This window comes from Triticum urartu, chromosome 7A (assembly GCF_056163025.1).
Source record: "Triticum urartu cultivar PI428250 chromosome 7A, HENAU_Tu73, whole genome shotgun sequence".
NCBI classification, from domain to species: domain Eukaryota; kingdom Viridiplantae; phylum Streptophyta; class Magnoliopsida; order Poales; family Poaceae; genus Triticum; species Triticum urartu.
In genome coordinates, this window is record NC_141879.1 from 551,321,434 (window position 1) to 551,334,471 (window position 13,038).

The following is a 13,038-nucleotide window of genomic DNA, read 5'->3' on the forward strand; positions in this document are numbered from 1 at the left end:
ATCTTTAGCACCGGTTCGTGCCACGAACCGGTACTAATGAGAGTGGTGGCAGGATGTTGTCAGACTGGGGCCCCTCCAGCCCCTTTAGTACCGGTTCGTGGCATGAACCGGTACTAAAGGTCGTCCTACATAAACCCTTCACACCCGAGCTCGCTCTGTTCTTCCTCTTTCCCCTCTCCTCTTTGTTCTTCCCCTCTTCCTCTCGAGCTCATCACACATTTTGCCCAAAATTTGTCAAGATTTGAAGGTCCCCATCCATTCAAATGATCACAAAGGTTAGCAACTTTGTCCTTTCATCTCTCATTGCTAGATTAGCTCTTGCAATGCTTTATATAGTGATTAATTTGTGGGTTTAGTAATTTGGGAGGATATATATATATATATATATATATATATATATATATGTGCTAGTATTTGATTTATATGCAATTTGAGGTCAAAAATAACACTTAGTTTGCATATGTAGGTGTGGTTTACTTAGTGCCTTCTAAATCTCCGTCGTAACCACCGTCGATCGCCCGCACCGTCCCGTCGCCGGCACCACCTTGTGGTGAGCCTCTTGTTCATGAAATTTTATATAAAAATTGATGTTTGTGTGATTTGGATATATAGTTACTCGTATAATTATCTTATCCATACGTTGTTTGTTATACATATAGTGCCATGGTTTTGATATCCGTCCCCGTCGGCCCTCGTCCTTGTTATGATTCGGATGTGGTATATATATTCTCTTTTAAAACTAGTTGCATTTCGTGTTTATGACAAATTATGCCCATCAAGTTGACATAGAAATTTTTTCTAAGAGGTATGTGAACCGGAAATTCCAACCGACCCTATTGTCGAGAGGTTAAATTTAGTTGAAAGAGAAAACGAGTACTTGAAAGAAAAATTGAAAAGAATTGAGGGGGAGAAGATGGAATTGGAGTTGCATGTTGCCGATGTCGTCGATGATCACAAGATCAAGATGGAGAAAATGCGCTTGAAGATTAGAAAGATTAGAAAATATGCCATCGATAGTGAGGCTTGGTATCATTATGCTGTTGGATCCATTGTTACCTTAGTTGCGATCTTGATCGTATTTGTTGTTGCATTTAAATGCTTTAGCTAGAGAGTTATTTATTTGTTGCATTTAAGTGTTGTATGAACTTTATGTATGAACTTGTATTAATTTGGTCTATTCGGTGTTGTGTAATGAAGATGAGTCGGCAATGGATGTACGATGACCGATGCTCTCCCCAGTTCGTTGAGGGCGTGCATACTTTTCTGCTTGCGGCTGAGGCAAACAAGCGGGCGGATGGTTTTATGCCTTGTCCATGTGCTCGCTGTAAGAATGGTCACAATTACTCTACGTCAAGAACCATTCACGTCCACCTGTTTAAGTCCGGTTTCATGCCCCACTATAATGTTTGGATCAAGCACGGAGAAAGAGGGGTTATGATGGAAGACAATGAAGAAAAGAGGACGACGACAGCTATCCTGGCCATGGGTTCCCTGAATACGATGATACAACAATGGGGAAAGAAGCTGAGACAACAATGAAAAAGAAAAGATAAGGAAGCGAATGCATCGTACGATGAGCCAAAGCGGCACATAGTTTTTTTTGGGAAGAGAAACATCGTGGGAGTGGATGACAAGACAGACAAGTCAGAAGATTATGAAAAGTTTGATGAAATTGCTCCATTCACAGTGAATATTGACCCGAGCATCCCGTTAAATGATGAAAATTTTCCATGATTACGGTGCAAAGGGACACACGCGAAGAAAAAGTTTCACACCCAAAGATCTGGGATGTGATCGGCTTCACTATCATCACTTTCTTCTGTGTTTCACACCCAGAAAGGAATCTCTGTAATAGTTAGGGTAGTTAATTATGTGTTTTGGCATTTGAAACGCGAAGAAATTTTATGTGCAAACAAATTCTTTCATGTCTTTACTGATTTTTAAAGTTAAGTTATTCACAAACTAGTGATTCACACTAATTTCAAATAATTCAAAATTTAAACTATTCAAATTTGAAAACTACGGGCACTAACAGAAAGTTTGTAATTTTTTGTACCTAAAGTAAAAATATTCACAAAGAAACTCTAAATACACAAAAAAACAACTCAAAAAAAAATAAAGCAAAAAAAAATTAAAAAAGCCCGCCTACTAGGCCAAAGCGGCCGGCATACGACTAGAAACCCAACCTGTTATTGGGCCAGGATGCAGGCCCGCAAAGGCTCAGTAGGCCTACAGGGCAGCACAGAACATGTAAGCCCAGTAGGCCTGCTTTGGAGAGGAGCTCGAGAGAGCTACCGCACGGGGGTTTATAAACCAGTGCGGTCGCCCCTCGGCTAGCGAGGTGGGACTAAACTTGCCGCACCGCACCTGCGCCAGCGCGTCTCCGTTAGTACCGGGTCGTGGCACCAACCGGTACTAAAGGGGGGGCCTTTAGTACCGGTTGGAGCCACCACCCGGTACTAAAGGGGGTCGCTTCCCGCCGCTTGGCCTGGCCAAAACAGGCCTTTAGTACCGGTTGGTGGCTCCAACCGATACTAAAGGCCCCTCCTATATAAACAACACTTACGAAAATTTCAGTTTCTCACCTGCTTCTTCTGCTCTGCACTGTCGCCCGCCGCGCCCCCCGTACGTCTCCATCCCTTGTCGCCGCCCCCGTCGCCGCCCCGTCCCCGTCGTCGCCGCCCCGTCGTCCCCGTCATCACCGCCGCCCCGTCCCGGCCCGTCCCGCGTCGTCCCCGTCCCCGTCGTCGCCGCCCCGTACGTCCCCGTCGTCGTCGCCGCCCCGGCCCGTACGTCCCCGTCCCCGTCAACGCCGCCCCGTCCCTGTCCCCGTCGTCGCCGCGCCCGTCGCCGTCCCCGTCGCCGCCCCCCGTCGCCTCTCGCCTCGCCGGTGAGCGCGCACACACACACATACATTTTTTGTTTTTTAGTTATACAAATAGTTAGAAATTTTTCTGTTTTTTAGAAATTGTTAAAAAAATTCTGTTTTTTAGAAATAGTTAGAAATGTTAGAATTGTTAGAATAGTTAGAAATGTTAGAATTGTTAGAAATTTTTCTGTTTTTTAGTTATAGAAATAGTTATAAAAAAGTTAGAATTGTTAGAAATTTTTCTGTTTTTTAGAAATAGTTAGAAATGTTAGAATTGTTAGAATAGTTAGAAATGTTAGAATTGTTAGAAATTTTTCTGTTTTTAGTTATAGAAATAGTTATAAAAAAGTTAGAATTGTTAGAGATTTTTCTGATTTTTAGTTATAGAAATAGTTATAAAAAAGTTAGAAATTTTTCTTTTTTTTAGTTCTAGAAATATTAGAAATGTTATAGAAATGTTAGTTATATAGAAATGTTAGAAATTTTAGTTATCAAAATCCAATCATTAAAAAAATGTTACTTTTTGCGGGCATATAGCTAGTATTTGTTCTCGACGATGCCCGGCCCGCATCCTCGCCGTCACCCGTCCGTGACGACGTCCGACTGACCCATGTCCGGGACTGGGCTCCGCCGGGCTGGCACTGGGAGGTGCTGCCTGGAGGGGCGCGCCGCTTGATGAGGAACCCGGCCCCAGGTCCCGTCGTCGACCCTGATCTCATTTGGTGGTGTTCGCGTGGGCCAGTTTCGGTGCGGAGGGAGCCGGCCCCGCCGGAGGTGGTACGTCGCCGTGTCAGGGAGGAGGACGAGCACGTCCATCGCTACATGGTTGCGTTAGAGGGCGGCAGGTTCTCCAATACCTGGCAGTTTCTTCAGGGATCTCACTTCAGCTATGATCCTGTGAGGGTTCCTTCTCTTTCGGTGTCCACCGCCCGCGCCGCAGGAACCGCGAGTGTCCTAGATTCTTCTTTAGTATTCGATCTTTATTAGCTACCTAGTCAGTGATGTACTCGATATATAATATTCAAGACGATGTATTCGAGATTATATATTATCGATATATAGTCACACAACTAATACACATGCATATTGATCTCCTTCTTAACAGTTCAAAGAGGTGCGGGACAAGCTCCTAGAAACGGAGCGCGTAGAAGCACTTCAAGAGGAAATAGCGGGATTTTTGCTCGACCAGGTCATAAATCCGAAGGGAGAATATTATTACCCGCTACCGCCCCCATCGACCAGGTCATGAACCACTTTCAATTGTCATCGTGCTCCGAAGGCACCAATTAGGCTAATGCCACTGGCTCCGAAGGCAACATGCATATGTAGAAGAAATTGTATATAGCTATACATGTGTGTATGTGTGAATTAATATGGTGGTTTGTGAGACATTGATGATATATATATGATTGGTTCTACTAGAAATTCTATTTATATATATATATATGCATAACGTGTACAATGTGTAGTATCGTAAAATACCAGCAAACGAAAAAGAATTAAAATGAAAAACACAAAATTAAATAAAAAAGAAATCATAAAACCAAAAAACCCCCAAACATTTTAGTACCGGTTGGTGTTACCAACCGGTACTAAAGGGCTCCCGGCCCCCGGAGCTGGCTCGTGCCACGTGGTTGCCCTTTAGCACCGGTTCGTGTTGAACCGGTACTAAAGGGGGGGCCTTTAGTGACCACACTTTAGTGCCGGTTATGGAACCGGCACTAAAGGGCCTTACGAACCGGTGCTATTGCCCGGTTCTGCACTAGTGCATTGTGACTAGTCTACAAGACTAAGGATGGCAATGGGCCGGGTTTGGATCGGGTTGAAGAATATCAAATCCATATCCATATCCATGAAGGCAGTCCCAGCCCATTCATAAAAAAATCCATGGGCGAAAAATTGTGACCATGTCCAAATCCGATGGATATCCATACCCATTGGATATCCATTGGGTCCTCTCAAGACCTATACATAAGACATAACTCATTGCACAATGTGCACTCTGCATTGGCGTGCTCACTCTATGTCGTGCAGTCATAGCCCTTGCATTGTTCCATTACTGCGGCCATGCATCAGTGCGTGTGTGGGAAAGCGAAGACGGAGGGGTCAAGGAGACATGGAGCTGGGTTGTCGCAGGCCAGTAGTGGCTGCTGCAGCGATCCACCTTACGTGGGGGTAGCGGCTGGCAGCGGTGGCCACCTCTAGGGCTATGAGAGGAGTAACCCAAATAGATGGAACCGATTCTTAACAACAAGTCATTTAATTAGTGTAGATAATAGAATGAGAAGGTGCGTTGGTGTATGTTACGGTGGGGATTGTGTAATTTCTCTTGGGTGTTTTAGATAAAGGATAAAATTATAATGGGACATGTGACTATGGGGTAGGGATAGCAGAATATTGCTCATTAAGTCAGACGATCGGGTCGGGTTTGGAAATATCCATGGGTACAAGATTATGTCCATGCCCTATCCACGAATAATCGGGTCGGATTTGGGCGTTGTCCATGAGCGCAAAAGCATATCCAAACTCTATCCATTCGGATTGAATATCCATGGGTATCCATGTCCATGAATAAAACTTCCATCCTTATACAAGACGCAAACCAGGACCAAATTTCAGCAGTGAGCCGGCTGCTGGCTCATTGGAGTCAAATCAGGAAAATGCTTATTCGAAACCTACACTCCAATTCGCTTCGACTGATCATGAGATCAGCGAACCAGGCAATAGGTTAGTTATGATGGCAGCAGGCTGGTAGGAGCGAGGGAGGGATCTCACCTCCGTCGGCGAGGGGATCTCGGTGCGGGCGGCGCAGAACTCCATTGCATCCTGGGCCTGGAGATGCGGGCCGATGTGACCGGCAGCGACGGGGCCCGTGACGTTCGGCCCGCAAAAAGGGGCGGTAGCGGGCATCCATCCGGGGCGGAGGACGCGCCCGCCGTGCGGGAAACGGAAACCCTCCTGGATAACGCCGCATTGATTGCGACGGATCGAAACCGGATTCACCAAATCCAAATCCCACCCCCGCCGTGCCCGGAACGGTTTGCTCTGCCGCGCCGCGTTTTAATCACCTGCCTTTTTCCGGCTAATCACGGTCCGAGGCACGGTTTAATCCACAGCCAGCAGCCAGCGGCGTCATTTGTCCGGAGCTAATCAGCCGGGCTAATGCCAGATTACGGAGCGTAATAGGCCTACTGCCGCCTAGCTACTATAGGTAGGCCATCATGACAGGCAGCCGCCGCGTCCGGGAGAATCCGCGCCGCGCACCTATATATATATATACCAGCCGCCTCGCCGGAGAGCGGCAAGGAGCTAGCCAAGCCGAGCCAAGCCAAGGGCGTCTGATCTAATCTCATCGGAGGAAAGCGGAGCGCCGCAGCCGACGATGGCGCGCGGCAAGGTCGCCATGAGGCTCGTCGAGAACGCGGGGGAGCGCGCCAGGAAGCACGCCAAGAGGGTCCCGGGGCTCAAGAAGAAGGCGTCGGAGCTCGCCACGCTCTGCGGGGTCCCGGTCGGGCTCGTCTGCGCCGGCGCTCGCGCCGGGGCTCCGCCGCTCTTCTGGGAGTCGGAGGAGGGCGTGCTCGAGCGGTACCGCCGCGCCGTCCCGCCGGAGGCCCGCGCGGGGCACACGCACCGGGCCTACCTCGAGGCGGAGCTGGGCAAGCGGAGGGCCAAGCTCGCCAGGGCGCGCCACGGCTGCCCCGCCGCGCTCCCGGACTGGGACGAGGCGCTCAACGACATGACGCTGGACGACGCGCGGGCGCTGCTCCGGGCCATCGACGCGGCGCTGCTGGCCACGGGAGACAGGATGGTGGCGCTGGGCTTGCCTGCCGACGGCGGCCACAGCGCGCTTGATCAGCAGGTCACGCCGGACTCTTCCAACGACGCCGTCATGCCGCAGCAGATCGGGCACGGTGGCGGCGTGCCCTGGACCGGAGGCGACCCCGTGGACATGGCGGACGCCGCCGGCTTCCAGCAGCTGCAGATGGTGCCGTACGACGGCGGGAACAACGACGACCTACTCGAGCAATTCCCACGGGAACATGGCTTCCAGATGCAACCAGGAGGATGCGGCGGCTTCCAATTCGCCAGCGGCAACTACTCGGGCGGCTGCGACGGGATGATCGCGGCGGGCCTCGCCAATGCTGACTACAACTACTCGGGGTGCGGCGACCGGATGCTCGCTCCGGACTTCGACGATGCTGGCTACAAGTACAACTACTCGGGCGGCGGCGACGGGATGCTCACGCTGGGCCCCGCCAATGCTGGCTGCAACTACTCAGGCGGCGGCGACGGGATGCTCGCGCCAGGCTTCGCCAGTGCTGTCTGCAACTACTCGGGCGGCGGCGACGGGATGCTCGCGCCAGGCTTCGCCAGTGCTGTCTGCAACTACTCGGGCGGCGGCGGCCAGATGCTCGCGCCGGGCTTCGGCAACGCGGACTACAAGTGGCCTGATCTTACCATGTGGCACACCAACGAGATGTGCGACGCGGCCATGCCACCTGGGTACTACCCTGGCTTCGCCGACGGCACTCTGGCGCCTCAGCACTACTCCGCCGAGGTCGCCACCAGCGGCGACTACGTGAGCACACTGCCATCTGGGTACGGCTACCCCATGGGCATGAGCGTGGGCGACGACAACTTCACCAATCTGGGGAGCAACTACACGGCGGCGCATTGGCAGGCCGAGGCGTTCCAGCGCTCCGACGCCAGCGCCAGCGCCAGCACCAGCACCAGCACCGGGGAACTGCCGTCAGCTGCATCATCGCGTCATTATCTCTACTAGACGGCACGGAAGATTAATAGGTCCAGGAGGAAGAACTAGGGGGTAAAATGCAGTCGAAGGTTCGTAGCTAGCTAGGATATCTGTATTAGGTCCATGATTTCTCAAACATTTGTAGTGAGAGTTTTGCCGATTTTTACAGTTTTTCTGTCTTAGGTCCATGATATTGTACACAATTCAAAACCTCATATACCATCAGTTACTACTAGCAAACATGTTCATGCGTTTGCACCGGGTGCGAAGAAATGTCACACACTTCTACTAACAGAACAGACTGCTCGAGGCGAGATAATTTGGCTGTGCATTGTGATAAAGATAAAAAAAAATTCGAGAATTCTCACGTGGAAACATTGGTCTTCATGCCGTCCCAAAAATACACGTTCCCATCTCCCCCTCCGCAATCTATGCTCGCTTCCTCCCATAATTGTAAACGTGTCCCATAATTCGTTCTTTATCAATAACAACATTCATGGTCCATTCATATGAAGCTTAGCGCTAGTCTGTTATAAGGACGTACTCAGCAGATTTAATCACAATGCTTTTTCATGCCAAAATAAATATCAAGGTGTGGTGAGAACCTTGTTTGCAAATGATCTTTTGTTACCACAATTATCAACTAAATACCGATTCGGAGATCACGAGGAATGGGGACAGCGGACAACTTTAAAAGAGAGCCTCTAGTTCATACAGAGGGAACTCAGCTAGTCATACATCAAACAATCATATTTCTATAGGGCAATACATTAGTCAAAGACTCACAGTGCTAAATACATGGATGAGGATATAGCATAATAACCGGGTGATGCGAGGCTTGGCACAGAGGAGGTCCTAGGATTTTTTAATACCTCTTATCACCTGCTAGGCATTTAACCAAACAGGGTAAATGCAGAAAGGTGCATTCTACAAACCATGTCAATGAGATCGACATGGATTGATTGATCAAATAATGAAAATCTGAGAAATCTAAATCTCCAGAAGAATGCAAACAATCTTCAGACTATGTAACTGTACCCACATGTCTGCTTCAAATAATTGGTTATGGAAAGAAAAGGGAGTACAATGGAGTTGGGTGAGTTAAATCCACGGGACCATCACATTCGTGTCACGATTAGCGGAAAACCACCGCTTTACGTTTCATGATAGTTTGCACTGAACCAAAAATTTGACAGGCGCAAAAAACACTGAGTCATTTTCTGAGCGTGTTTTGGCGTGGCTGATCACTTGTCGGCCGACAGCAGTGAAGGCACGCCGTTAACGGGCGTCAACGGCCAGTCAGGAACCGCGGTCAAGCCCAGGCGTTAACGGATGTTAAAGGTTCATGTATTAAAAATATTAATGAAATTGAACAAAATGTCCGCCAATTCAAAAAATGTTCATGAATTTGAAAAATATCCTAAAAATTCAAAAAATGTTCATGAACTGCAAAATAATTTATTAATTTGTAAAATGTTCGCTGATTCAGAAAATGATCATGATTTTCAAAAAATGTTCATGAAAAAAAAAGTTCATGAATTTTAAAAATTGTTCCACCAATCTCCAAAAAGATGTTTATCCATTCTAGAAATGTTCCCGATTAAAAATATTCACAATAATAAAAGATATTTGCAAATATTATAAAATGTTCATGATTTTAGCATGTGTTCAAAAATTTGTAGAAATGTTTAGGAATTTGAAAAAGTTCACAATTTCAAATATGTTTATGAGTTTCAAAATATGTTCATGATTTAAAAAAATCACAATTTCAAGAAAATGTTCACGAATTTGAAAAGATGTTCACAATAAAGAAAAGGAACAAAAAAAAGAAGAAAAAGAGAAAACAGAAAGAAAAATGAAGAAGTCAAAAATCCGGTTCAGGGAAGGTTCTAGATTCTTCCCAGAACCAGTGAGGAAGAAATCCAAAAATAGGCTGCCCCAAAACAGGATCGAATGCAGGAGGGGCTATATGCCAGGTTGCTAGGGCACGACCTACGTGCCAAATAGGAAACCCCCACGCAGTAGCGGTTGAAAAAAAATACATTTTAGACAAGGACCCCCCCCCCCCCCCCACCCCACCCCACCCCACCTGGGCCAGTCCACACAGTAGCGGCTAGATATACGTTTGGGAATCCCCCCACCTGGGCCGTCACACGGAGTAGCAACCGTGCAAAACGCAACGGGTGAGGAAAATCCTAAAAATTCCTTGTGCTACACATGAATACAACCAATTGATCAGTATATCTTGTGAGCCTTTGTGACTATATACCCGTGTGAATTTTGAAGAATTAACTGCCGGGTAGACCAGAATATTATATGTTTTTTTACATTTCTTGGAATTCATAATAATTCTTTTAAGTAATAATTTTTTGACAAGCACGATATTTTTTTTCCAAAATGTGAACAACGCTTCAATTTGTGAATAAATTTTAAAAGGGAACATTTTCTTTCATTTGTGAACAAATTCTAAAAATGGAAAAAAATCCTGAACAAAATTTTGTAAACAAGGCCATTTTTTAAAGAGGGAATGTTTTTGGAAATTCTAAACAACTTTTGAAACATGCGCATATTTTTATATTTCTGATGTTTTTTGAATTTGTAATTTTTGAAAAGGAATATTTTTTTTGAAATACAATCATTTTTTGAAAATTCCAAACACTTTATAAAAGCAAGAAAATTTTAAAAAAAATTGAACAAAACTTGACATTTCTAAACATTTTCTGAAAACATGAGCATTTTTTGAATTTATTAACATTTGGTAATCTTTTAGGCTTTATAGGGCTGATGTGAAAACAAAGTCAAAAAGAATTTTGTAATCACGAATTGGCATTTGGTAACTTATACGAATTAAACATCAATTTCTTATTCATCTATTTTCTTAGTTTTTGTGGATGAATGTATGACCCTCAAGATTTTAGGCTCTCAATAATATATGAAGATTTCAGGATTTGATGGTTTTTAGCATTTTCGTTGTTGTTAGTCTCAACGGCGGCCATGATTAGCAACTGGTGTTGGTTGTTTTGCTTTAAGCTCTCTCCCAGGACTGCATTGTATCTTCTTTTTCCTGGGGGTATTTTGTATTAGTGTTGGGACACCTGTTGTCTCTCGTGATTTCTCGAAGATGATATATTTGTGTTATCTTCTTCTTTTTTGCAAAATATATACAATTATTATTATTTAAATGAAGATCTCAATGAAAATAAGAGTGATAGTGTATCTCGGTGGTGCAGAAAAATTTGATCATGTTCATTGAAATTTATGAAAAAAAATTCCCGTTGCAACGTACGGATCTTTTACTACGGACGCCGATAAGTGCCACACGTGTGGGCGTTAGGGAGGCTGCCCACACATTTTGTGTGGTGTATAAGAGGAACAGCCCACACACCCACGTGTGGGCAAAAAAATAATGCCCACACACCTTTTTTTTTCCTCCCGATCCCTCTCACACGCGTGTGTGTGGGCGAAATAGATAACGCCCACACGCCCCGTACGTCAGGCCTCGTACCTCGTGGTCCCGCACGCCCGCGTGACAGTCACCGCGCATCGCGCAGTTGTCATGGTTCAGACCCTCGTCCATGTTCGTTTAACTGCAGTTGCCATGTCGCTGAACTTCGGTTGCCATGTCGTACAACTACAGTTGCCATGGTTGCTCAACTGCAGTTGCCATGTATGGTCTGATCTACTACAGTTGACATGATTTTCAAAACTTTAGGAGTTGCCACCCATTAAACACTAGGCAGTTGCCATGTAGCACTATAAGAAGGCATGGCAAAAAAACATGTTTGGGTAAAAAAGAGAGTTGCCATGTACTCACAAGCATGCTAGGGCAGTTGCCATGTAAAAGAAAGAGTTGCCATCTGTTTACGTGCACGCTACGGCAGTTGCCATGTATCATGCAAAAACACATGGCAACTCGGGTAAAAAGCGTTGCCATCTGCTTACAAGCAAAGTTAGGGCAGTTGCCATATACCTGCAGAAACACATGACAACTGCCAGCTTTGGGTGTGGGCTAGGAGACGGGCGTGTGAGCGAAATGATAAACGCCCACACACCAGCCCCCTCTGCATGCATGAAACTAGTGTGTGGGCGAATTGCTAAACGCCCACACACCAGCCACTCATGTGGTGAAAAAAAACGTGTGGGCGACCGGATGAATGCCCACACACCAGTTTAGTCCTACGTGGCACACAAAAACTGCTAGAACGCATCAAAATTCATGCATAATTGATTGGACAAGGATCCATGCGTGTGGGCGAGTTGCCAGACGCCCACACATGTGAGCGTTAACATTTTCGTTTACTAACAGATATAGATATAGATATAGATATAGATTATGACAGGTTTTTTTTAATAAAAATCGACGGGAGGCCGTTGTCTAGAAAATCCAGCGCCCGCGCTCGCCGTGCCGGAACCGGAAATCCTCCTCAACGATGCCGCATTAATTACGCCAAGTACAAACCGGATTCACCAAATCCCACCCCCACCGAGATCGAAACGGTTTGCCGCCCTACGCTGCAAGCACCTTCCTACTAAGTAATTTTAATAAGGTGGCATGTAATTAAATGAAAAAAAATGATTGAGTATTATATCATGATACCATATTATATTAAATGATGTGCTACTTTGTATCATGCATGGCAATAAATGTAGTCCTCTATGATACCAACATATGATTATGCATTACAGATGTAGTATCAGGCTAGTCATAGTGGGAGTAACTTAGGTGGTGTTTGGTTCTCTAGTCTTAAGACTTTTTCTAGTCTCAACTAAAAAATCATAGTCCCTAAAAAGTCACTCACTGTTTGTTTTCAGAGACTAAAAAGTCTCTAATCCCTTTCTAGAGATTATTAAATGACCATATTGCCCTTAGTATATAGAAAAAATAATAATCAAACAACACCATGGGGTAACGGGCCAATAGGTGCATGGGAGGGGCATTGTTGGAAAAGTCCCAAAAAGACTCTCCTTAAGAGTCTTCTTCATTTAGTCCTAAATGCCGTTTAGTCCCTAAAAAGTCTCTCTCGTTTGGTTAAGAAGTCTCTAAAAGGGACTTTTTCTAATCCCTACACAAAAATGTCCCTGAAAACAAACACTCCCTTAGCTAGTAACATAGCGCATTTTAAGAATTTTTTGCTTATGTGACAAATATTTAATGTGAGGTGCTAACATAATATGTTACTGTAACATGGCGCTTCCTAAGACAAGACGAGTCTACAAACTAATAAATAAAACCACACTATTATCATATTACTTTGCATTATAAAAATAATAACTTAGACTATTGTCATGCTTATGACACCAGTTACTCTCCACTATGACCGCCTCATACACTAGTATCATGATACTAGTTCCATTACAACCGAATGAGGCCTAAGCTGGACTGCTAATGCCAGATTACGAGGCTTAAATAGGCCTA

At 45.6% G+C, this 13,038-nt stretch overlaps 1 protein-coding gene across 1 annotated transcript; it reads left to right on the top strand.

Moving 5' to 3' along the window:
- The first annotated feature begins 5,626 nt into the window (after positions 1 to 5,626).
- LOC125521514 (uncharacterized) lies at positions 5,627 to 7,864 on the top strand. Its single transcript, XM_048686568.2, has one exon. The coding sequence runs from the start codon at positions 6,252 to 6,254 to the stop codon at positions 7,650 to 7,652; it is 1,401 nt and encodes a 466-aa protein (XP_048542525.2). The 5' UTR covers positions 5,627 to 6,251; the 3' UTR covers positions 7,653 to 7,864.
- Positions 7,865 to 13,038: the final 5,174 nt, after the last annotated feature.

What these genes read in the sequence shown, in the direction of transcription:
- LOC125521514 (XM_048686568.2), top strand. Translation starts at nt 6,252, where the DNA reads ATGGCGCGCGGCAAGGTCGCCATGAGGCTCGTCGAGAACGCGGGGGAG.